This window comes from Euleptes europaea, chromosome 20, assembly GCF_029931775.1.
Source record: "Euleptes europaea isolate rEulEur1 chromosome 20, rEulEur1.hap1, whole genome shotgun sequence".
Classification (NCBI taxonomy): Eukaryota; Metazoa; Chordata; class Lepidosauria; order Squamata; family Sphaerodactylidae; genus Euleptes; species Euleptes europaea.
Window position 1 is genome coordinate 21,070,184 of NC_079331.1, and position 26,569 is coordinate 21,096,752.

At 47.0% G+C, this 26,569-nt stretch overlaps 1 protein-coding gene across 1 annotated transcript in view; it reads right to left on the reverse strand.

Moving 5' to 3' along the window:
- IGDCC3 (immunoglobulin superfamily DCC subclass member 3) overlaps positions 1 to 26,569 on the reverse strand; it is a 108,988-nt gene that overhangs the window by 47,911 nt on the left and 34,508 nt on the right. Inside the window, exons 2-5 of the mRNA XM_056866121.1 lie at positions 11,597 to 11,741; positions 10,664 to 10,794; positions 5,956 to 6,093; positions 1,416 to 1,574 (exon numbers count right to left, since the gene is read on the reverse strand). Of these exons, the coding sequence (XP_056722099.1) occupies positions 1,416 to 1,574; positions 5,956 to 6,093; positions 10,664 to 10,794; positions 11,597 to 11,741 (573 nt within the window). The remainder of the gene's footprint in view (positions 1 to 1,415; positions 1,575 to 5,955; positions 6,094 to 10,663; positions 10,795 to 11,596; positions 11,742 to 26,569) is intronic.

Here is a 26,569-nt window from a genome sequence, read left to right on the forward strand (position 1 = left end):
GGTAAGCATGCATCCAATGTGACACTTGGAAGGAACGCCGCTTGGAACATGTCACTCCAAATGCCGCTTATGGGAGTAGAAGCAGAGTGATTTTAAAACAAAGTGTCTCTTCCAGTCCCTTGGCCTACCTACACTGGTTTCTAATTTGCTTCCGGACACAATTCAAGGTGCTTGCGTTGACCTTTAAAGCCATATATAGTTTGGGACCAACATGCCTGAAGGAACGTCTACTCCCTTATGAACCCTCGACTACTACTTTCATCTTCTGAGGCCCTGCTTTGGATGACCCAGCCTTCTGAGGTTAGGTTATGACCTTAGGCAGATCATGAGAGGGAGGGCTTATTTATTTTATCACAGCCAAAGGCCAGCATAAAATATAAAATATACATCTTATAAAATTATACAGCTCCCACTTACAGCATCTCATTCATACTAATTAATCTGAAGGTTTGCCCATAAGGTCTTTGTTCTTCATAAATGCCTTCCGTTTCCAGCAAAAGTTTGCTACCGAATATGAAATGTAAGTCACCCTATCTTCTAGTCGATATTCTTCCAAGGAGGCCTCAGATGTGTAAGAGTGTACAAATCAAGATAGGAGGGGAGTAATTAAACAATTTCTGGCATCATCATAATGTTCACATGGGAGCAAAGTATGTGCTAGCATCTCCATTGTATCCATGGAACAACAGCATCTCTCTTGGACAATGAAGAAACCTTCCTGAAAATATAGCAGATGGAAGGGCATCATATTGGGCCCTAGAAAAGGCCCATCTTAATGTTGGGGAAATGTTGGAGAGGGAGGGCATCTTGGCCATCTTTTGGACATGGAGTAGGGGTCACTGGGGGTGTGGGGGGAGATAGTTGTGAATTTCCTGCATTGTGCAGGGGGTTAGACTAGATGATCCTGGTGGTCCCTAGTCCTGGTGGTCCCTAGTCCATAGAACTCTATGATTCTATGATAGGTGGGTGGCAACCCAGGACAGGGTCTTCTCGGTCATGGGCCCAAAGCACTGGAACTCTTTCCCCAGGAATTTTTTCTGTCCCCTTCTGTCGCCATCTTCCGGTAAGGGCTTTCTTTCTTTGTTTGGCATTCCCTCAGTGAGCCTCCCTTCCTACTCAATGTTTCAATTGTTATTTTTTAGATTTTTGTATTTATTTTATTTCTGCTCTTAGTTATTTTAATATGTTGTTGTTCCTTTTGGTTGGTTTCAATGGTTTTAAAATGTGATTTTATTATGTATGTTTTAATTTTTAGCCACCTTGGTAGCCTTTGTGAGGAGTAGAAAGGTGGGATATAAATTTTGTAAAACAAGTGAACAAAAAAATGGCCAACCTCTGTTCCATTAGCAGATGTAGGAAACACACTCCATTTCTCTGCTTTGGCTATGTGGAAATCCTGACACGGACTACCTTACCTTGGACCACTAGCCGTCCCTGGGCTGTCCTCCTCACTCTCGTGCCGGGCTTGTTGGCTGCACACACGTATATCCCAGAATGCTGCACAGTGAGGTCAGAAATCATCAGGTTGCCCGTCCCGAGGACCTGAATCCCCTCCACTCCGATCGGCCGCCCATCTGCGTAAGAGCAAAGCAAAACAGTTCACCGTGTGGTCTGGTAACTCTGAGAGGACTTACAACCTCTGCACCCATCAGCTCCAGACATAAATTTAGCAATGATTGTGGGGAAACACAATTATAGTGTGGTTGATCCATGTGGTTCTCCTACACCACATTGGCTTTGAAGTAAAGAAATAAATAAGTTAAATGAATAGGCTTAAGATGCTTGGTGGTGAAAAGCACCTCAAGACATAGCTGACATATGGTGATCCCGTAGGGTTTTCAAGGCAAGAGAAGAACAGAGGTGGTTTGCCATTGCCTGCCTCTGCGTAGAGACCCTGGACTTCCTCAGTGGTCCGAATACTAACCAGAGCTGACCCTGATTTGCTTCTGAGATCTGATGAGATCAGGCTAGCCTGGGCCATCCAGCTCAGGGCAAAATAGTGGTGGAAAGTGCCATCAAGGCACAGCTGACTTATAGTGACCCCATAGGGTTATCAGGGTAAGAGACGTTCAGAGATAGTTTGCCTTTGCCTGCCTCTGCGGAGCCACCCTGGGCTTTCTTGGTGGACTCCCATCCCAAGAACTAATCCTGCTTAGCTTCCAAGATCTGATGAGATCGGGCTAGCCTGGGCCATCCAGAGCAGGTCAAAAGTGATTTGCCATCGCCTGCTGCTGCATAGAGACGCTGGATTTCCTTGGTGGTCTCCCATCCAAGTACTAGCCAGGGCCGACCTTGCTTAGCTTCTGAGACCTGATGAGATCGGGCAAGCCAGGTCGGAGAAAAATGGCTGGTCAAGTCTGTACTGTGGCTGGGAAAACAGGCTCAGAAACCAAAAGCAGTCCAGCTTTTCAGGGCGGTTCTCCCCTGCCCATTCGTACCCTTTCCCTTATGGCGCATGAGCATCAATCTCAGACATCCACTACAGATCCTGCCTTCCAATGTGAAGATGACACCCTGTTTCCCCTTCCGGGGCAGTGATTAGGTAAAAAAACAATGACCATCTTAGGGTGACTGTTCTCTGGCCACTGTCCAGAAGCCATGTGCTTTTCAAGCAAAGAGACTTTAATCCGCGATACACCAAGCAACCTCTGGAATTTGCATATAGAATAGAATTCATAGAGTTGGAAGGGACCTCAAGTGTCATCTAATCCAACTCCCTGCACAATGCAAGAAATTCACAACTACCTCCCACAAGCACCCCAGTGACCGCTAATCCATGCCCAGAATATGGCCAAGGTGCCCTCCTCCTCATCATCTGCCTAAGGTCATAGAATCAGCATTGCTGACAGATGGCCATATAACCTCTGCTTAAAAACCTCCAGGGAAGGAGAGCCCACCTCCTCCTGAGGAAGCCTGCTCCACTGAGGAACCACTCTAACTGAAAATTCTTCCTAATGTCTAGATTGAAACTCTTTTGATTTAACTTCAACCCGTTGGTTCTGGTCCGACCTTCTGGGGCAACAGGGAACAACTCAGCACCCTCCTCTCTATGACAGCCCTTCAAGTACTTGAAGATGGTTATCATATCCCCTCTCAGTCCTCCTCCTCCTCAGGCTAAACATACCCAGCTCCTCCAACCTTTCCTCATCTCAAGTACGCGGAGACAGGTGACTGTTCAAAGGGTGGAGATGCTGAAATTTACTGTTATGTTATGAACAGTGTGCCTGCAAGCCAGAAGTCAACGTCCTGGGCTCAACAAAGTATCCAATTAATCGGGTCCTTCCATTGTGATCTAGATTCACTCTGAATAGCTCCTTACTTAGTTATTTCTCGCTATATCCCCTGTTTTGACAGCTATCTGACGATCCTTGAGCTTTCTGATCCTGCTTTTCCAGCTCTCTGTTCAGCTTTTGGATCTTTTCTGGAGTCCAGACTGCAAACTGCAGAGTTAAAAAGATACACGCGTCTAAAAAAATTAAAAATTAAAAACCCTCTGTGTGTTCTGAAAGTTTTTGGAAGGAGCCGGAGAGCTCATTAGAGTCTGAGTGGGAAAATCTCAAATGAGGATTTCTGATTATCCTCAGCGAAGCAAAGACTTAATTGTTTAGAAATGCTCTCTGAGATAATCTCCTGTAAATTAACTTTGCAATGAATTGTGCCGTAGGGGTGGGGGTTACTGGGACCCTGGAATTCCGCCCTCAAGGGTCGCAGTATTCAGGGAGGGAAGGAAAACGGCCTCGCACTTCCGAACTGGGGGATTGCTCAAGGAGATCCCCCGCATCACTGCAAATTCTTCAATTAGAGTTTTCCTCCAATCAACACATTTTCAATTGGAGTTTTCCTCCAATAAACACATTTTCTTGCACATCAATTCAAACTAAAACAGTGGAGAAGAGGAGAATGTTGTCACCACCAGGAAGTAAAATAAAGTAACTGAACAATAAATAAAATAGTAATGAAATCTTTCTACTGCCTTACCAAATAAATCCAAATCGCTATATTGTGACACATGCATGAATATTCTTGATATTTTTTATGAACGTGACATTGTACTGTTTATCTTATTTGGGCTCCTATAAACAATCGCAAAATAAAACAAGACATTAAATGACAGTTGGAATTTCCACAACCCTTTTCAGCTTTCAAAGCAAGGCAAATTATTTGAGTGGGCTGTACAACAGCCCCCAAAAGGTAGGCCAATGTGGTGTAGTGGTTAGGAGAGGCGGACTCTAATTTGGAGAACCAGGTTCAATTCCCCACTCCTCCACATGAGCAGCAGATTCTAATCTGGAGAACCGGGTTCAATTCCCCACTCCTCCACATGAGTTGCGGACTCTAATCTGGAGAACGGGGTTCAATTCCCTGCTCCTCCACATGAGCCGTGGCTCTAATCTGGAGATTCTAGTTTGATTCCCCGCTCCTCCACATAAAGCCTGTTGGGTGACCTTGGGCCAGTCACAGTTCTCTCTGAACTCTCTCAGCTCCACCTACCTCACGACGTGTCTGTTGTGGGGAAGGGAAGGGAAAGTGATTGTAAGACACTTTGAGACTCCAAAGGTAGAGAAAAATGGGGTATAAAAAACAACTCTTCTTCTCTTTTTATGAGAAAATTGAGGTAGAGAGAACAGGGGCTTTCCGAAGACTACCCAAGGGTTTCCTGGTCCACAGGTGAAGTCTCTACTACCCTACTTCTAACAAACATGCTCTGGGCAACCCAGCAAAGAGGTTTCCATGCAAAATCGTCCACTTCATCAACCCTCCAATCATACTTAGACTCAGGACTCTTATTGAAGAGTACATTTAATATGCTCATAGCACACAAGCAAGATGACTGTGGGCACTATCAGAAGTACTGTGATGCAACATCTCACCACCTCTGCTTGCGGTTTGTGAATTTTGATAGCTCTCATAAGCTACCTCAAAGCAGCGGGTGTCAGAAGGCAGGGCAAAATGTCAGCAGGAGAAGAAGAAGAGTTGGTTTTTATATGCGGACTTTCTCTATCACTTAAGGGAGAATCAAACCAGCTTACAATCGCCTTCCCTTCCCCTCCCCACAACAGACACCCTGAGGGGTAGGTGGGACTGAGAGAGTTCAGAGAACTGTGACTAGCCCAAGGTCACCCAGCTGGCTTCATGAGTAGGAGTGGGGAAACCAACCTGGTTCTCCAGATTAGAGTCTACTGCTCTTAACCACTATACCACACTGGCTGCCCAGACAGGCCGGGGGTGGGAGACTTTGTTAGTTAATAATAGAATTTCATATTTGTTTTAGAATAGCATTGCATGTTGGTTAGCTGACATGGGTGTTTTTCTAAATACCATATTTACTCAAAAGGGGGACAACACTGAATATAAGATGACCCCCCCCCTTTAAAAAGTTATCCTGCTCCAAAGTTTTTTACTGGACATAATGGTAACTGGTATGCGGATGTAAGATATACTCCTCTTTTCTTTGATGGCATATCTGGGGGGAAAGCTCTGTAAAATATTATAAATAACACTGACGCTACTATCAGAACTCTCAATGGGCAGGTATGATTAATTTCAACCTGAAGGTCGGACCAGAACCAACAGGTTGAAACTAAATCAAAAGAGTTTCCGTCTAGACATTAGGAAGAATTTTCTAACAGTTGGAGCGGTTCCTCAATGGAACAGGCTTCCTCAGGAGGTGGTAAGCTCTCCTTCCCTGTAGGTTTTTAAGAAAAGGCTAGATGGCCATCTGTCAGCAATGCTGATTCTATGACCTTAGGCAGATCATGAGAGGGAGGGCATCTTGGCCATCTTCTGGGCATGGAGTAGGGGTCACTGGAGGTGTGGGGGGGAGGTAGATGAGAATTTCTTGCATTGTGCAGGGGTTGGACTAGATGACCCTGGTGATTCCTTCCAACTCGATGATTCTATGATTTCTCCACCACGGTGGCAGGGCCAAACCACTCAAAAACATTTCCTACTTACCGAGCCGGCTCCAGGATACGATCGGCCTGGGGTTCCCCGTTGCCATACATTCCAGGACGGCAGTTTGGTGTACAGTTAGAGTCAGGTTCTCTGGTCCGACGAGGATCATGGGATCCTTGTACACCGCAGAATGGGACCCTGTGCAAACAGGACAACGGTTAGGTGTTGAAACCGAAGTGGTCCCTTGTGCCTTCATACACCTGACACACCAAGCAGAATTTATTGCCTAAACCACGGTTTAGGGTGATGTCTGAATGCAGCCTACGCCCCTGATCTTCTAACACTTGCGTAACTCTTTTGAGGAACATCTTTGCTCTTCTGATCTAAGCAACAGGAACTCGAAACTGTTCACACTACGTCCATTTATCAACAGATTATTCCCAACTTAAAGACTGGGTCTACAAATCCGATGCCCTGATGGACAGAACACAGATTCTGAAATTGGGAACTGCTCCTTAGTTTAAACTTTTCAAAACTGACCATCTTAGACCTTATTTAGCCAACACACCAAATCCAAAGAGCAGCCTTTAAGTCCCTATGGTTTCAAACAATGCCAATGGCTGTATTGTCCGGGCGTTATTGCTGAATTCCCAAAGATCATCATTTTTGCATCTGTGGAAGGTTTGCTCTGGAGGACTTAGACCACTACTTATTTGAATGCCCTCTATATGTGGAACCCAGGGCTAAATTTCTTGCCGGGTTGGTTTCTGACCTAAACACTTGTCCAAGTACTAAGAAATGAGTATTTTTGTTAAAAAAGACTCTGATAGGTTTGTTTCTTACAGGGCCTCCCTGTATGCTCTGGCGGCAAAGAAAACAAGGTCCAACATGGTTGCTAAGAGAGCTGACCCTTCGAGTTGATTTTAATGATTGCCAGGTCTCACTGGCTGATTGGGACACCACCGCAATTTTTAGTTATTATTGCCCTGTATGCATCAATTTAGCATAGTTTTATTATGTATATTTATTATCAATCTAGCATTTTAACCTAGCATTTTTCTTTTATTATATATTTGTGGTATCGTTGACATGTTTGTAATGGCCTAGGGCTATATGCAAATAAAACTATTCATTCATCCAGCGTGGTGTAGTGGTTAAGAGAGGTGGTCTGGAGCGGTGGACTCTGATCTGGAGAACTGGGTTTGATTCCCCACTCCTCCACATGAGGGGTGGAGGCAAATCTGGTGAACTGGATTTGTTTCCCAACTCCTACACATGAAGCCAGCTGGGTGACCTTGGGCTAGTCACAGCTCTTTTAGAGCTCTCTCAGCCCCACCTATATCACAGGGTGTCTGTTGTGGGGAGGCGAAGGAAGGTGATTGTAAGCTGGTTTGATTCTTCCTTAAGTGGTAGAGTAAGTCGACATATAAAAACCATCTTTTCTTCTTCTTCATTCACTACGCCCATGTGCTCTTATGGACCTCCATTCCAGACCTTGCTCTCTCCTCCATTCCTGTTAGCTGTTTGCCTACCTGTCCTCAGACAAATCTCTTGGGAGATTTCAGCTCTAGATTTCTTGGCTGGGGTCACTCCTGCTTTCCACCGAAAAGCAAAACAGTGTTTGCATCGGCGGCCGACATGAGCAAGGATGTCTTTCTGAAATAGGCCAGCAGAGTCACGAACAAGAGACAAAGTCCAATTTCTAAGTGCCCGGGAAGTCGGTTTCAGCGACATTCCGTAAGCAGGAGGGAGCTGTCATTTGCTAAGTGGGTGTCCAGGCTGAAGGAAGGTGGCAGATAATGGTGGAAACAACTTTCGAGAGGGTGTGAGCAGACGGGAAGCTCTTCCATTACTTCCATGTCTGTCTTGCCAGGTGAAGACAAAGATCTGCAGACAGCAGCTTCCTCTTTACATCATCAGCCAGATAGCTGCCAGTGGGTAGGAAAGTGAAGACTTCCTCTTTATCTAGCATAGTCAGACGGTGCAGGGTGCTTACAAAAAGGTTTATGATGATCAGGGGGGCTAGAGCTACTTCCCTATGAGGAGTGGTTAAAATGCTTAGGGCTTTTTAGCTTGGAAAGAAGGCAGTTAAGGGGAGGTTTGATAGAGGTCTAAAAATTATGCATGGTATGGACAGAGTGGACAGGGAGAAGCTCTTCTCCCTCTCTCATAATGCCAGAACCCAGGATCATCTGCTGAAGCTGGAGGGAGAGATTCAAAACAGATAACAGGAAGTATTTCTTCACAAAATGCATAGTTAAATTGTGGAACTCCTGCCTCAGGTTGTGGTGATGGCTCCCAACTTGGAAGGCTTTAAGAGGGGAGTGGGCATGTTCATGGAAGAGAGGGAGTGGGCATGTTCATGGAGGAGAGGGCTATCCATGGCTACTAGTAAAAATGGCTACTAGTCATGATGCACACCTATTCTCTCCAGGATCAGAGGAGCATTTCTATTATATTAGGTGCTGTGGAACACAGGCAGGATAATGTTGCTGCCGTCATCTTGTTTGTGGGCTTCCTAGAGGCACCTGGTTGGCAACTGTGTGAACAGGCTTCTGGACTTGATGGGCCTTGGTCTGATCCACCAAGGATTTCCTTATGTTCTTATGGAGGATGGAACTATCAGTGGCTACTAGTCAAAATGGATACTAGTCATGATGCATACCTATTATCTCCAGGATCAAAGGAGCATGCCTATTCTATGAGGTGCTGTGGAACACAGGCAGGAGAATGCTGCTGCAGTCGTCTTGCTTGTGGGCTTCCTGGAGACACCTGGTTGGCCACTGTGTGAACAGACTGCTGGACTTGATGGGCCTGGGTCTGATCCAGCAGGGCTTTTCTTATGTTCTCATGTTGTAGTGCCAAGAAAACACAACATCCTTCCTGTGGTGCTTGCCTCTTGTATCTGATGCTCAGAAAGATATACTGCATCTGAACATGGGGGTTCTATTTAGCTGTTGAGGCTGCTAGCTGTGACCAGACCTGTCTACCAAGAACTGGTGTAATTCTTCTTTTTTTAAAGAGCAATCAAAGCAAAGTGGTCAGCACCCACTCAGAAATTTGCTGGAAAATGGAGCACCCCTCCCTCACCTCTGGCTTGGCCACTGGGGTCTCCATATGGTCCAAGTACTAAACTGTTGGAACCGACCAACCAGAAAACAGAGCCAGTGTGGAGTAGCAGTTAGAGTGTCGGATTAGGGTGGGGAAGACCCAGGTTTGAATCCCCACGCTGTCATAGAACCTTGTGTGGCTCTCAGCCGAACCTACCTCACAGGGTCGTTGTGAGGATACAATGAAGGAGAGGAGGAGGATGAAAGCCGCTTTGGGTCCCCTCTCAGGAGAGAGGTGGGGTATAAATCATAGAATAATAGATTCCCTAGGCAGCTGATTCCGCTGTTGAACAACCTTTCCGACAGCAATTTAAACCCATTATTGCAAGTCCTATCCTCTGCTGCCAACAGGAACAGCTCCCTGCCCTTCTCTAAGTGGCAGCCCTTCAAAAACGTAAAGAGAGCAATCATGTCTCCCCTCAACCTCCTCTTCTCCAGACTAAACATTCCCAGGTCCCTCAGCCTTTCCTCGCAGGGCTTGGTCTCCAGGCCCCTGATCATCCTTGTCGCTCTCCTCTGCACCCTCTGAAGTAAATAAATGTAACTTGAGATGAGGGTGACACAAATCTATCCCAAGTTCTCTGGGGGATGAGAGCAAGGGGTATATTCGAATTAAATATGCTAACTTTGGCTCTAGCTGCCCAGTGCAGGACAGTAAACTGACTCTTCAGTCTCACCACTGCGCTCATTTGCCCCTCGGTAGAATAATTCTTGTCCAAATATCCGGAGGTGAGATTCAGGCCGCAGAATCCCAGGAACCCTGCTGAGAACAGCATTGCCGAGCAAAGAGCTTGAGGAATTTCAACCCTCTACTGCTTGCTGCTGGCAAAACAGGTCCCTACGCCGGCATCAAGCAAACCTTACGCTGTTGGGGTTGGGTTTTTTTTAAGTCTTTGGAAGGACTATCAGCAGCGTTACAGCAGGAGTGGAAAGAGGCAAAACGGGCTGGAATAGAGTTGCCAGCTGTGGGTTGGGAAATACCTGGAGATTTTTGGGGCAGAGCCTGATGAGGGCGGGGTTTGGGGAGGGGCTTCAATGCCATAGAGTCCAATCGTCAAAGCAGCCATTTTCTCCACCTGGAGAAAATGATCTCTATCGTCTGGAGATCAGTTGTAATAGAACGACCTCCAGCTAGTATCTTCAGCAACCCTAGGCTGGAAAGATGTAACTGGCTGTTTATTTAATCTGTCAAAGGGGGCTTTGTCTCTCGAAAGCTCACTCCCCGAAAATCTTGGTCTCTGAGGTGCAACTGGGCTCGAGTCTTGCTCTTCTACCGCTTTCACGCATGCTGAACAATGCACTTTCGATCCACTTTCAATGCACTTTGCAGCTGGATTTCACTGTGTGAAACGGCAAAATCCACTTCCAAACAATTGTTGAAGTGCATTGAAAGTGGATTGAAAGTGCATTATTCAGCACGTGTGAAAGTGCCCATAGTGTGTTTTGGGGGGGGGGGTGTGGACACTACAAAGTTCTTATGCAGAAAGAAAAATTTTCTAGCAAATACTTGGAGAATAGCTTCCAACTCATTGTCGCAATCAGGTGCAAAGGAAGAGCGATCCGGATAGGGAAAGAAGTCCTCCCACTGACCGAGAAGCCATGTTCACAAATGCTGTCTGATGGGTCATGGGGAAAGGACAAGAACGGCTGTCACCCACCTGAAACCGAGAGTCTGGCCTCCCGGCTGAACTTCACGCTGGCAATGTTGGTAGCCACGCAGCGGAAAATCCCGGCGTCTTCGGCTCGCAGGCCAGTAATCTGCAAGACCCCTTTGGGGAGCAGCGTGAATCTGTGGCAGAAGGAACACAGAAGGAAACTTGTAAGCTGAGGAGAGGGAGTCTTGCAGGCAAAAAGGAGCCCCTCTGTCCGCCCCCGAAGCGGAGGGGCCAAGTGGATGGGCCTCACAGCAGTAGCTTTGGGGGGCCATTCCCAGAAGCACTCTCTGGAAAAACAAACATCCTGATTCCATTTGAATTCAACATCCAAACACCCATTCTATCTCGATTAGACTCTGAATTTGGTGGAAGAGTTAGATTTGTGTCCAGTAGCACCTCTAAGACCAGTAAGATTTTGGGGGCATCAGAAATCAGAAATCATGACTGAAGCCTATAGTCTGATTAGCCTATAGTCTGATAACCTAAATGTTTTAGGTATGTTCCTGTAAGCCAGGGACCTCCAATGTGGTGCCCGTGGGTGCCATGATGCCCGCCGACACCTTTCCTGGCATCCTTCTGCCTGAAAAGCTGAAGAGGTACTATTACAATTATATATAACCTCTCTAAGTGACATTATGTGGTTGGCTACCCCTCCTGTGGTGGCCATTTTGTGGTTGACTCCACCTGCTGTGGCAGCCATTTTGTGATTGTTCCCACCTCCCTACATCAGAATTCCAAAGGTGCACGTAGGCTCAAGAAAGGTGGGGACCCCTGGCGTATAAGAACCCTAGAACACCTCTCCGAAGCCTGTACAACACACAAGGAGCACATAAGACAATTCTATGCAGAAAGGTGATTTCTAAAGCTAGAAAGTTCAAAAGCTGCTCCGGGGCACACGAGACCCCCGTAGCAGAGAACGGGCCCCGCATCCCTTACCTGTCATTGTCTGTATCAATGGGGAGCTGATTCATCTTCCACGAGATCACCGGCTCCGGCAAGCCATGAATCTGGCACTGGAACCTGGCCACACCCCCTTCTTCCACCACTATGCTCTGGGGATGGACGTGGAAGTTGGACATAGCTGTAGGAAGGAAGGGAGACAGGGAGGGGAGAAAAGAGAAAAGAAACACTGATGGTGGATATGTTTTCTGTTCGAAGGAGAGCGCTTTGCTCTACTGAGACATTCTGCCAAAAATAACCCGTTCCAGGCGACACAAATGAAACATGCTGAGGACGCCACACCAGACTTATGGTGGAAAGTGCCATGCGATTTTAGCCAACTTATGGCGACTCCGTAGGGTCGCCAGCGTGGTGTAGTGGTTAAGAGCGGGGGTTTGGAGCGGTGAAGTCTGATCTGGAGAACCGGGTTTGATTCCCCACTCCTCCACATGAGCAGCGGAGGCTAATCTGGTGAACTAGATATGTTTCCCCACTCCTACACATAAAGCCAGCTGGGTGACCTTGGGCTAGTCACACTCTCTCAGCCCTACCTACTTCACAGGGTGTCTGTTGTGGGGAGGGGAAGGGAAGGTGATTGTAAGCTGGTTTGAGTCTTCCTTAAGTGGTGGAGAAAGTCGGCATATAAAAACCAACTCTTCTTCTTTTCAAGGCAAGAGACAAACAGAGGTGGTCTGGCATTGCCTGCCTCTGCACAGCAACCCTGGACTTCCTTGGTGGTCTCCCATCCAAGTACTAACCAGGGCTGACCCTGCTTAGCTTCCAAGTTCTGACAACATCAGCATGACCTGGGCCCTCCAGGGCAGAGCAAAATACATACAGAGGTGATTTGCCATTGCCTGCTTCTGCATAGCAACCCTAGATTTCTTGGTTGGCCTCCCATCCAAGTACAAACCATGGACGATCTTGCTTAGCTTCCGAGATCAGACAAGACAGGGCTAGCCTGGGCCATCTAGGTAAGGGCAAACCTATACACGACCTCATTTTGCAAATCAATCCATCTGCTCCACTGACATCGTGCTTTTGGTGAGGGGCCGTGGCTCCGTCGTAGAGCATCTGCTTGGCATGCAGAAGGTCCCAGGTTCAATCCAGTTAAAGGGACCAGGCAAGTATGTGATGTGAAAGACCTTTGCCTGAGACCCTGGAGAGCTGCTGCTGGTCTGAGTAGACAATCCTGACTTTGATGGAACAAGGGTCTGATTCACTAGAAGGCAGCTTCATGTGTTCATGTGTGTTCCTTTGAAGAGTATCTTCTGCTTCCCAGGTGCTCCTCAATATCATGGCCTGAGAGTGGCAGAGAGTGGAATCTTTTTGCCGTTCCTCCCTCCCTGACAAGATTCTTTCTCACTGCAGACATGCACAGGCATACATGTGAGCGCCTCACACCAATCTCCTTTCTTCGACATAGATAACACATGCTCATCTCGTTGGGGGAGTCTACAGACCTGTCAGGAGGGATCCATCACTCATCCGTCGTCTCCCTTTGGGCTCCGACAGATGGAAGACCCCGGATTCCTTTTCATACATTAAACATGAACCACATTAAACATGCACCTCTCGCGCTCCTCTGTCATAAGCCCCAACCGGCTAAACAAAAAAGGTTTGAAAAACGCACTCCGGTTGTGCTTTTAGGGGATGCGACCCTCCCAATCTTTCACAAACAAAATCCAGTTCAGACTGGATTTCCCCGTAATCTGAGAGCAATTTATTAAATAACACAAGTTCCTCGGGCGCTAATTGCATTATATTGCATTAAGAAAAGCTCCCCGGGACACTAACCAACCGGGGCAGAAGTCTAACAGAAATGCAGTTATTTCATTACTGCTTATTGTGATGATTCATTGTTATTGTCAAGCTATTATCATCGTAGAGGAAGCTAGACATTCGCTCCCTGAGCTCAGCTGTATCGAGAGGTATCCATGGGGCTACTTTTGAGTAAGTGTTCTTTCGGGGGGGGAGAAGACCCTAATTCTGGTTTTCAAGCTGTGTTAGAGAGAGCTTTTTCTCCCTTTCCCATCATACTAGAATTTGGGAGCACCCAATAAAGTTGCTGGGAAACGGGCATAGGACAGACAAAAGGAAATATTCCTTCACTCAACATGTAATTAAACTATGGAATTCACTCCCAATAGAGGTAGTGATGAGAGCCAGCATAGTGTAGTGGTTAAAGTGTCGGACTAGGGTCTGGGAAACCCAGGTTCAAATCCCCAGTCTGCCATGGAAGCTCACTGGGTGACCTCGGGGGAGTTACACACTCAGTCTTGACCCTGGCCAGTATTTGGATGGGAGACCTCCAAGGAATACCAGGGGCGTGATGCAGAGGCAGGCAATGGCAAACCACCTCTGAATGTCTCTTGCCTTGAAAACCCTCTGGGGGAAGAAGAAGAGGAGGAGGAGCTGGGTTTTATACCCCAATTTTCTCTTCCTTTAAGGAGTCTCGAACTGACTTAAAATTGCCTTCTGGAGAAAATGGCTGCTTTGGAAGGTGGGTTCTATGGCATTATACCCTGCTGAAGTCTCTTCCCTCCCCAAACCCCACCACCCTCAGGTTCTGCCCCCCAAAATCCCCTGGAATTTCCCAACCTGGAGCTGGCAACCCTATGCATCACAGACGAACTGGAACAAAGAGAAGTGACAAAAACAAATATTTTTGCAATGTGAGTTTACCAGTTAAAGGTTTATTGGGACAAAAGAGAAAGGAGAGCTCAAGAATAATATTAGTCTCTGGAAATCCCTGGTACGGCAGTCCTGCAGTTAGTGAAACGGTTAGCTAGAAGGCAAAGGTACGCCATACACGAGGTCAGCAACAAGAATTAAAAAAAATGAATTTTGCAAAGATCGTGTGTGAAATTTATGAAAAGCGAAATACTAAAATAATTAAATTTGTGTCAAAATATGACAGACAATTCATCAATAGTATCAAATGTGTGAAAGAAGAACATGTTGTTAGGCATTACACCATCAGAAATATCCCCGCAATTGCAAGGTCTATTTAAATACGCAACAACAGCTGCTAGAATGGTTATAGCAAGGAAATGGAAACAGGCACTCCTCCCAGATGTAGAACAGAAGGTAAAACTAATGGAATATGCAACCATGGCTAAAATGACTATTATGGCAAATAGCAACAAGAACTATGCGCAGTTTCATGAAAAATGGAAACTATTTTATCAGTATATTGAGGTTTAATAATAATAATCAAGCATATTGAGATCTAATAATAATAACAATAATAATCACAATAGAATAATAGAGTAGATGTATACTTTCAATAATACAATTAGCATCTGGCTGTAAGATTAGTAATGTTAAACTTTAAACTTCCCTCTTTATGTAGGGCAGTCACTCCGGCCATAAGACTATGTTGACAAGCATGGCATTGTAATCTGTTTCATTTGCTTTCCTTTTTTCTGGTTTCTTTTAGATCTGTTGTTGATATTCCTATCCCCCCTCCTTTTGTATACCTTTTATATCAAAAATAAAATTTAAAAAAAATGTGTGAAAAAACTATTTACAAAGTCACACATCAAAAACTGTACTCATAATAAGGAATAAGTCTTAACAAAGTCTTAATTCTTAACAAAATCACACAGCAAACTTACAACAAGACCCTAATGCCGGCTGATAGTTTCTGTTTCGTTTTCTTCTTCAGTCAATACGGCACATATCTATCTAAACCACAAATTTCCAGCAGAATCAGAATAAACAACTGAACTCATGTCCTAGAGTCGGTAAATGTTATCCATTAAGGTATGTTGTCAAATGTGTTAAGAATTATTACTTATTATGAATGCAGTTTTCGATGTGTGACTTTGTAAATAGTTTTCTCACACATTCGATACTATTGATGAATCGTCTGACATATTGTGACACAAATTTAATTATTATTTTTTGTTTTAAGATACAGAAAAAAGTAGGGAGGAAAAGGGGAAAAGCCAAATAAACCATACTTTGTCCTCTGATAGGTTTGCCAGGTCCCTCTTCACAATTGGCGGGAGGTTTTTGGGGCGGAGCCTGAAGAGGGTGGGGTTTGGGGAGAGACTTGCCATAGAGTCTAATTGCCAAAGCGGCCATTTTCTCCAGGTGAACTGATCTCTATCGGCTGGAGGTCAGTTGTAATAGCAGTTCTGCTATTACCTGGAGGTTGGCAACCCTATCCTCCGAGCTTTAACAAAATTTGTATTAAAGAGAAAAATAAAAGTTTTATCCGAAATTCAATCCTTAATCTTTAGCCATAAAACATCTTGGAACTTTATCAAGTATATAAACATGCCTACTCTTTATATATAAGTGTAAGTTCTTACTACAAATACTGTCGAGTTATTTTAAATTATTTATGTACAGTTTGAATAATAATCATAAAAAGGCTGCCATTTCAACCCAAATTCTTCCATTGGTCCACTCTGTAATATCCAGAATTGTATTGGATTTCCAGAGTTTAGCGTACACAATTCTGGCAGCTGAAGTTGTGTATTGATAAAGCTCTTTGTACATAGAGTTTAACAGAGGGAAACATTCCTAACAGCATATATTTGGGGTCCAGTTCGTAATTTTCCCGAAGCATTTTCTGGAGTTCTGAATGTATCATTCGCCAGTATTTTTGGCTTTTGTATTTCACTTTTCATAAATTTTACATACAATCTTTGCAGAATTCTTTTTTCATTGAATTCTTGTTGTTGACCTTGGGTACTGGGTACCTTTGCCTCTATGACATTTTGAGGTCTTCTTTTACCTCTTTCCTACTTAGCTAGAAGGAAAGCAGGCCAACTGAGCCCCAGGTAGGGACCTGGATCCCTCTCGCTCCCTTTCAATAATATCATTGCTATCTGGTAAAATTTCTGCAATAACCTCCTCTCTTAGAGACACTGGTATTAATATTTACCATGCATAAAACATGGATGGGGGGGCATCAATAATTCAGCGACGAGATGTTAAGTCAGACGTGGCTCTCTGGTGACCCTGAAATGTGGCTTGAAAGCACAGTTCCAGGTCAGATGCCAGGGAAATGCCACAACCTTTGCCAGAGCAAATGGTTCTTAGAGAGGGCATGAATTTTTCATGCCCGGCTCTTACCACCCCCACCCCAAATAAATGGGCTTTATGCAAAGGTTCTGCAAACTTTAATTACAGATGCAAAGACAACTAGATTTGAGTTTAGTAGCACCTAAGTCCAGGAACACCTTTGAGAGCAACGAGATTTTTGGGGTGTGAGCTTTTGAGAGTTGGAGCTGTGGCTCAGTAGTAGAGCTTCTGCTTGGGATGCAGAAGGTCCTAAGTTCAGTCCCTGGCATCTCCAGTTAAAGGGACTAGGCAGGTAGGTGATGTGAAAGACCCTCTTCTGCCTAGGACCCTGGAGAGCAGCTGCCGGTCTTAGTAGACAATACTGACTTCGATGGACCGAGGGTCTGATTCAGTAGAAGGCAGCTTCATGTGTTCATGTGCGTCTGACAAACGGAGCTTATACCCCGAAAATCTTGCTGGTCTCAAAGATGCTGCTGGACTTGAATCCAGCTCTTCTACTGGAGACCAACATGGCTACCCTGAAACTAGTTGCAAAGTCGGCGGTTCTAAGTGGCTCTCCGTGACACAACTTGGGGGCAAAACACATACTGTAGTGGCTAGCTTGTCAGGCTAGGGGCTGGAAGACCTGGGTTCTCTTCCCTACCCTGCATGGAAGCTTACTGGATTACCTTGGGCCAGTCACAGACACACGGTTTAGCCTACCTCTCAGAGTTGTTGTGTGGATAAAATGGAGAAGGGAAGGATTATGTAAGCCACTTTTTGGTTCCCACTAGGGGGGAAAGGGGGGTATAAATAAAGTAAATAAGCAAAATTCTCCAAAACTGCTCAAGAGCAGGCATGAAATGACTGACTAACCGCAGCTACTGGCTACACCAAAAAAATGTATACCCTTTCTCACAGCTGCCCCTTCGCCCCCCAAATTATCTTTTGTCCTCACCAATGGAAACGGCTTCCCAACAGAAGCTCAAACAGAGTCAAGTCGGCAGTCCCTATGAGGAGCAGTTAAAATGCTTAGGGCTGTTTAGCTTGGGAAAAGGGCGGTTATGGGGAGACATGATAGAGGTCTATAAAATTAAGCATGGTATGGAGAGTGTGGACAGGGAGAAGCTTTTCTCCCTCTCTCGCAATAACAGAACGTGGGGTTATCTACTGAAGCTGGAGGGTGAGAGATTCAAAACTGATAAAAGGAAGTATTTCTTCACACAATGCATAGTTAAATGGTGGAACTCCCTGCCCCAGGATGTGGTGATGGCTGCCAACTTGGAAGGCTTGAAGAGGGGAGTGGACATGTTCATGGAAGATAGGGCTATCCGTGGCTACTAGCCAAAATGGATACAAGTCATGATGCATACCTATTCTCCTTAGTATCAGAGGAGCATGCCTATTTTATGAGGTGCTTTGGAACACAGGCAGGGTAACGTGGCTGCAGTTGTCTTGCTTGTGGGCTTCCTAGAGTCACCTGGTTGGCCACTGTGTGAACAGACTGCTGGACTTGATGGGCCCACAAACAAGACGACTGCAGAAGCATTATCCTGCCTGTGTTCCACAGCACCTAATATAATTATATATACTATAATTATAATAAGAACATAAGAAAAGCCTTGCTGGATCAGACCAAGATCCATCAAGTCCAGCCGTCTGTTCACACATCCTGGGGCAGGGAGTTCCACAATTTAACCATGTGTTGTGTGAAGAAACACTTCCTTTTCTCTGTTTTCAATCTGTTTTGAATCTCTCACCCTCCAGCAATGTCACAAGCCCCGCCCTGCTCTTCTGCGATTTAAAGGGCAGATCAAAACCTCCTCCGTATTCGTAGGCCTGGCCAGAGCCGTCTTGCTAGCCTGGCAGCAGAGGCAGGAGATCTGATGTAATAAAGAAGAAAACAGGTATTGAATAAAATGTGCTTTGCTCCACGAAAGAAGTAAATGGGAGCCATTAGTGGGCAATCCGTTTTCATTCAGCGGGGCATTAACGCTAAGGAGGAGCCTGACCTAGATTTGGTGTGGGAAAAGAGGAACATTAACTCAGTGTGTCACAGCAAAGCCGAGGCTAGTTGGAAACATTAAGGCACAAATGTTAGGCTCAGAGGCAAGCCGTGGAAACTGAGACAGGAGGGCTACATATTCCCCAGCAGTTACAAAACACCGGTTTTTTGCATCAAGTGGGAGGTTTTTGCACTAGTTTGATATCCATTTTTAGGGGAAGCGTCCACACAACGTCAGCCCCAAACCATCTACTATCCAGGTCCCAGGGTAATCCATGGCTATTAGTCAAAACTGATACTAGTCATGATGCATGCCAATTCTCTCCAGGATCAGAGGAACATGCCTATTATATTGGGTGCTGTGGAACACAGGCAGGATAATGCTGCTGCAGTCGTCTTGCTTGTGGGCTTCCTAGAGGCCCCTGGTTGGCCACTGTATGAACAGACTGCTGGACTTGATGGGCCTGGGTCTGATCCAGCATGGCCTGTTTAGCCCGTATCGGCACTATTTTTCTCAAATCGCCCCCCACCCCAACCACCATTTCCCCCCACCATGGACGGCTTTTAAAAGAACAAATGTGTAACTGCAATATTGCTATGGCGTACAATGATTTTCTAAGCCCTCCAGTGACATGGGAGGGACGTCAGCCCTCAGGGGGGCAAGGAAAGTGCCCCCTGTGGCAAAGACAGCAACAATGCTTGCAAATCATGAGAGTGCCTGAGAGCCCGTATGGTGTAGTGGTTTGGAGCGCTGGACTCTGATCTGGAGAACCAGGTTTGATTCCCCACTCCTCCACCTGAGCAGCGGAGGCTAATCTGGTGAACTGGGTTGGTTTCCCCACTCCTCCACATGAAGCTAGCTGGGTGACCTTAGGCTAGTCACACTCTCTCAGCCCCACCTCCCTCACAGGGTGTCTGTTGTGGGGAGGGAAAGGGAAGGTGATTGTAAGCCGGTTTGATTCTTCCTTAAGTGGTAGAGAAAGTTGGCATATAAAAAACAACTCTTCTTCTTCATGGATCCCTCGAAGAAGGGATCCCTCTTTTTCAACAAGTGTCATTTCTCCAGCTTGTGATCAAGTCTACTGCCATCCTCAGCAGAATTAGACCCTTCCGAAGTCTAGCGACCTGCCCCAGATGACCCAGGCTAGCGTGATCTCATGAGGGTCATCTGCTGCAGCTGGAGGGTGAGATTCAAAACAGACAAAAGGAAGTATTTCTTCACACAATGCATAATTAAATTGCGGAACTCCCTGCCCCAGGATGTGGTGATGGCTGCCAACTTGGAAGGCTTGAAGAGGGGAGTGGACATGTTCATGGAGGAGAGGGCTATCCATGGCTACTAGTGAAAATGGATACTAGTCATGATGCATACCTATTCTCTCCAGGATCAGAGGTGCATGCCTATCATATTAGGTGCTGTGGAACACAGGCAGGACGGTGCTGCTGCAGTCGTCTTCTTTGAGGGCTTCCTAGAGGCACCTGGTTGGCCACTGTGTGAACAGACAGCTGGACTTGATGGGCCTCGGTCTGATCCAGCAGGGTTTTTCTTATGTTCTTATGTGCTACTGGACTCAAATTTAGCTATATATATGTCCGTTCTGCAGGGAAAAAGTGGAACCGTCATCACATTTAGAGAACACCCACTTCTCCGTGTTCTATGGTCTCTTTATATATTGAATTTATGCTGGGGTTGTTGTTTTTTACAGATGTAGCAAGTTTTATAAAATCAAAGGAAGTGAAGGTGCCACCTTGCAAAGGGGTAAGATTAACAGGAGCCCACCCCAGAACCTCCCTGAGAAAGTCGGAAAGACCCCCATGCTTTTATCATTCCAATTTGTAGGACCAGAATTGTTCGGTGGAGCATTTTTATAAAGGGGAAACAGGGTGGCCATAAAACAGAATTGGGTAGCAGTAAAAGAGGAATTGTTCAGGAAGGCACTTTTTAGGGTTGCAGTTTTAATGTCTGTGGAAAACAAATCAGACAGGATTTTTTTTACTGCACTGTTTATTGGATGCCCTATACTGCTTTTATTTAGTTGTTCTCTCATTTTGTGATCCGGTTCCATTGCATTATTTGTCGCTTGCATTACATCGCCCTTTTTCTAGCATTGTTTTCTAACTCTGGAATTTGCCTCGATTCTGAACAAGAAAAGCAGACTATAAATGAAGTTAATAAAACAAATGTTTAAAAGGAAAAGACCGTCTAGGTTTGTACAGCTGGATGAGCCCCCACCACCTTGGGTTGTACCTCTCGGTTTTTCGAAGAATCGTTTTTCTGGTGTATCACAGGAGGCTCCCTAGACCCCTTCTGCACACCACCATGGAAATCTGCGGCAGTTGTCCTGAGGTCCGGTACAAGCAAAACCCCCAGAGCATCAGCAAAAGGGATGGTCGAAAAACCACCTCCTTGGACACTCCCTGAACACATTTCACTTATTGTGGTTTCGCTGTTGAGATTCGAGTTAGGAAATGGATTCGTGGGGGAGGTGCATTTAAAATTTTAAAAGTGCATGTGAGCAGTCGGCAGGGGCTGTGGCTCACTGGTAGAGCATCTGCTTGGCATGCAAAAGGTCCCAGGTTCAATCCCTGACACATCCAGTTTAAGAAGAAGAATAGTTAGTTTTTATATGCCAGCTTTCTCTACCACTTAAGGGAGACTCAAACCAGTTAACAATTGCCTTCCCTTCCCCTCCCCACAACAGACACCCTGTGAGGTGGGTGGGGTTGAGAGAGCTCTAAAAGAGCTGTGACTAGCCCAAGGTCACCCAGCTGGCTTCGTGTGTAGGAGTGAGGAAACAAATCCAGTTCACTAGATTAGCCTCCGCAGATCAGAGTCCACCACAAGGTAGGAGGTAATGTGAAAGATCCCTGCCTGAGACCCTGGAGAGCTGCTGCCAGTCTGAGTAGATAGTACTGACTGTGATAGATCAGTGGTCTGATTAAGTATAAGGCAGCTTCATGTGTCCATATATAATTTTTAGGGGAGGGGCTGTGGCTCAGTGGCAGAGCCTCTGTTTGGCACGCAGAAGGTCCCAAGTCCAATCCCCGGCATCTCCAGTTAAAGGGACTAGGCAGGTAGGTGATGTGAAAGACCTCAGTCTGAGACCCTGGAGAGCTGCTGCGGGTCTGAGTAGAAAATACTGACTTTGATGGACCAAGGGTCTGGTTCAGTATAAGGCAGCTTCATGCGTTTTTCATGTGTGTGTTTTTCATATCTCCCCCCAATCCTAACTCTTTGGCCATTTGTTCACAAAGAAAGCAGCCTTCTTTGGGGTTTTTTTTGGGGGGTGGGCATCGAGGGAAACACTGACTGCAACTAGGCTAAATTAGCAGCATTATAAGATCACAGGCAGATTGCGCCTCACTCTGGAATCCACCCAGATGGTAGAATTTGATGGGGGGGGGGGGCGTTTTGGCAAAAGGTTGCTATAGGTCATGCCAATTAAAGGAACTTCGGGGTTAGGCATGTGGGGAATGCAAAGGGTGCCAGAAACAACCTCCAGCCTCCATTTTGTTCCTGATGTAGCTGGCCTCCCCTAGGGTTGCCAACTCTGGGTTGGGAAATTTCTGGAGATTTGGGGGGTGGAGCCTGGGGAGGGGAAGAACTCCAGTGGGGTACAATGCTATAGAGACCACCCCCAAAGCCACCATTTTCTCCAGGGGGACTGGAGAGTTATTATAATTCCAGGAGCTCTCTTGGAATTGGCAACCCTAGACCCCCAAAAGACTTGCTTGACTTTCCATACCCAAATTGCCAGCCCCCCCAGCCCGATACCAGGGTACCAATAACCCTGCTGGCCCACTGGGACTTTGTCAAGCAGGCCGGCCTTAAGCGAAAAGACTCCAGACAGCAATTCCATCGGTAGGGTTGCCAACTTCGGGTGGTGGCAGGACATCTTCTGGGATTACAATAGATCTCCAGCCAATAGAGATCAGTTCACTGGGAGAAAATGGCCATTTTGGAAGGTGCGCTCTATGGCATTGTATCCCATTGAAGTCCCTCCCCTCCTCAAACGCCGCCTTCCTCAGGCTCCGCCTCCAAAATCTCCAGGTATTCTCCAGCTCAGAGCTGGCAACCCTATCCATCGGCCTTTCTGCAAGAAGGGGAGGGAAACAACTCAATTTGGATTTTCCTTTCCACTCTAGATCCTCAGAGTTACAGTTGCCAACTCCAGGTGGGGAAAATCCTGGAGGGTTTTTTGGAGGGTGGAGCCTGGGGATGGCTGGGTTTGGGAAGGGAGCTCTGCAGGAAAGGTTGAGGAAAGGTTGAAGGAGCTGGGTATGTTTAGCCTGAAGAGAAGACTGAGAGATGATGTGATAACCAAGTCCTTGAAGGGCTGTCATATAAAGGATGATGCCGAGTTGTTTTCTGTTGCCCCAGAAGGTCAGACCAGACCCAACGAGTTGCAATTAAATCAAAAGAGTTTCCGTCTAGACATTAGGAAGATTTTCTAACAATTAGAGTGGTGCCTCAGTGGAACAGGCTTCCTCTGGAGGTGGTGAGCTCTCCTTCCTGGGAGATTTTTAAGCAGAGGCTAGATGGCCACCTGTCAGCAATGTTGATTCTATGACCTTAAGCAGATGATGAGAGGGAAGGCATCTTGGCCATCTTCTGGGCATGGAGTAGGGGTCACTGGGCGTGTGTGGGGGAGGTAGTTGTGAATTTCCTGCATTGTGCATGGGGTTGGACTAGATGACCCTGGTGGTCCCTTCCAACTGTCTGATTCTATGATTCTAGGATATAACGCCACAGAGTTCACCATTTTCTCCAGGAGACCGGATCTCTATAGCCTTGAGACCAGTTGTAATTCCAGGGGATCACCAGGCCCCACCTGCAGATAAAAGGCAGGGAGCCTTGGAGGGGAAGAGCAAACTTGGTCTTCTCCTTTCCGTGACCCCAGCTTTTACATTCCTAACGGTTTTCACAGGGCTGAGGACATTAATGCTCACAAGGGGGGGGGTGCGCATTGTATCTTCCTTCTGCATCTTTTCTTTTAACAAGACGCATCTCTTTCCCTCCTTCTGGATCCAGGGCCTGCTGGCTATTCAAGGCACCTCCCTGCAGACGGGAGACCCACTCCCCGTGACTAATGAGGCTATTGTCCCTAGTCGCCACAGCATGGCCTCCGAGCCAAAGTCTGAATGCGCCCTTCCTTTATGCGCAGCGAAGCATGAACGGCAGCTCCGCCCATTTATGTTCCAGGAACGTCAGGAATCCGGGGCGGGGGTGTGTGTGTGTGCAAAGTGATGCTTTTATCTGAGGGAAGAGAAAAGGTGGTTTAAAAAAAAAGGCGGGAAATATTTAAAAGCCTCCAGGTCTTTTGTTTCTTACTCCTTCCACACGTAGAAAATCCTCCTGGGTAGAATACTTATTCCAATGTGGTCTCAAGCTTGGGAGCAAGTCTGGTTCAGGGATTCCCAACCAGAAAAGTCCACCTAATCTCTTCTTGAGCAGCCTCCGTTTATACCAGTGGTGGCGAACCTATGGCACGAGTGCCAGAGAGGGCATGCAGAGCCCTCTCTGTGGGCACGTGCGCCATTGCCCCAGCACAGAAAAGCAGCCCCAGCAGCAGGAGAGGTGACGGGAGGGATCCCCCGATCTGCCTCATGGTGGCCCGCAGCCCCGGCTCTTGCACCGGGCAGCGTCTCTCCTCTCCTTCTTTTGGCAGCCACGAGGGGAGGGGTAGGGGGGAGAAAGTTGAGCTCCCCGGGGTCTCTCACCGTCGCTGGGGCGCCTGCGAGCTTCCCTCTCTCTCCCCCTCGGTGGTGCAGGGCGACCTTGCTGTGGCCACCCCCTAGGCGCCGGGAACGGCTGGGATGGCTGGTGGTGTGTCTGGGCTCTCCTCGAGCGGGAGCCGCTGCGCCGCTCCTGCTTTGCACCGCCAGCGTCTGTCCCGCATGGCGCAAGCAGCGGCAAGACTGGAGCTGGCTCCGGCTGCCTGTGCCACCCCCGGCCCTGCCCTCGAAGGAGGAGACCCACCGGGGCAACCTCCGCCCTCACTTCTCACCCAGAACTGCTGCTGCTTGCGTGACCTGGCCAACTTCCCCGAGGCTGCAGTAAGTGGGCGATCCTGAGGTAACACGGCGACGTCGCCTTGCTTTTCCTGCCATCGCAGGGATTCCTTCCCTGGTATGATTGCCTAAGATAGGACTTTTTGGAGGACTTTGATTCATAGGCACTTAACACACACACACGATTGCCAACCTCCAGTTGGGGCCTGGGAATCTCCCGGGATTACAACCGACCGCTGCTATACCCAGATCAGTTCCCCTGGAGAAAATGGCAGCTTTGGAGGGTGGACTCTATGGCATTATACCCCACTGAAATCCCTCCCCAAACTCTGCTGTCCCCCAGATCTCCAGGAATTTCCCGGCCTGGAGTTAGCAACCGTATCCCCAGGGCATACTCCTTACAAGCACAGTGTGTTTTTCCCAGGAGAAAACTGTTCCAAAACCTCAGTATTCAGGTTAAATTGCCATGTTGGCACTTTGCGATAAATACCGTAAGCGGGTTTTGGGTTGCAGTTTGGGCACTCGGTCTCTAAAAGGTTCGCCATCACTTGTCTAGACATTAGGAAGAAATTTCTAACAGTCAGAGCAGTTCCTCAGTGGAACAGGCTTCCTTGGGAAGTGGTGAGCTCTCCGTCCATGGAGGCTTTAAGCAGAGGCTAGATGGCCATCTGTCAGCAATGCTGATTCTATGACCTTGAGCAGATCGTGAGAGGGAGGGAATTGTGGCCATCTTCTGGGCATGGAGTAGGAGTCACTGGGGGTGTGTGGGGGAGGTAGTTGTGAATTTTCTGCATTGTGCAGGGGGTTGGACTAGATGACCCTGGTGGTCCCTTCCAACTCTATGATTCTATATATAGGGGAGGAGCCATGGCTCAGTGGTAAAGCATCTGCTTGGCATGCAGAAGGCCCCAGGTTCAATCCTCGGCGTCGCCAGTGAAAGGGACCAGGCAAGTAGGTGATGTAAAAGACCTCTGTTTGAGACCCTGGAGAAGCCGCTGCCAGTCAGAGAAGACAAGACTGACTTTGATGGACCAAGGGTCTGATTCAGCATGAGGAGGTTTTTCAGCAGAAGCTAGGTGACCGTTGGTCAGCAACGCTGATTCTGTGAATTTAGGCAGATCATAAGAAGGAAGGCAGGAAGTGTTGTGTCTGTGTCTGGCTCTTGCGGCCCTTTCTTACATGCCCAGGGTATTGCCAATCGCTGCTTTGGGGTCAGGAAGCAATTTTCCTCCAGGCCAGATTAACCAGGGATCCTGGAGGTTTTTTGCCTTCCTCTGGGCACAGAGCAGGAGTCACTGGGGTGTGTGTGTGTGGGGGGGGAGGTAGCTGTGAATTTCCTGTATTGTGTAGGGGGTTGGACTGGATGACCCTGGGGGTCCCTTCCAACTCTATGTTTCTATGTTTCATCCTGTTTATTCCTTCCACATACAGCACATGCCCCTTTTCCATGTGCCCCTTCATCTTCCTCCCCCCAGTCAAATTGAGCCTAAGAACGTGCAGCTGGAAATGGTGCATTCGTCCCATTTATCTGTTTCCCATCTCCCTTATTTCAAATTTTAGATTGTACGCTAATATAGGCAGAGACCTTTCTCCGTGTACTTTGTAAAGTGTGCACGGATGGCTGTTTTACATTTATTTACACCCACTTTTCTCCCCAGTGGGGACCCAAAGTGGCTTATACCATTATCCTCCGTCTTATTGTCACAACAACCCTGCGAGGTAGGCTAGTGGCTGAGAAGAGTGTGACTGGCCCAAGGTCACCAGGAAAACTGAATGGCAGAGTGGGGATTCAGGCCTGAGTTTCCCAGATCCTAGTCTGACACTCTAACCACTATGCCATGCTACGGCCTTGGCTATTCTAGTACTGAACGGCGGTCATGAAATCAGATCCACAGCCACACCTTTGTTCAAATGAAGTTCATTGGGTGGCTGGT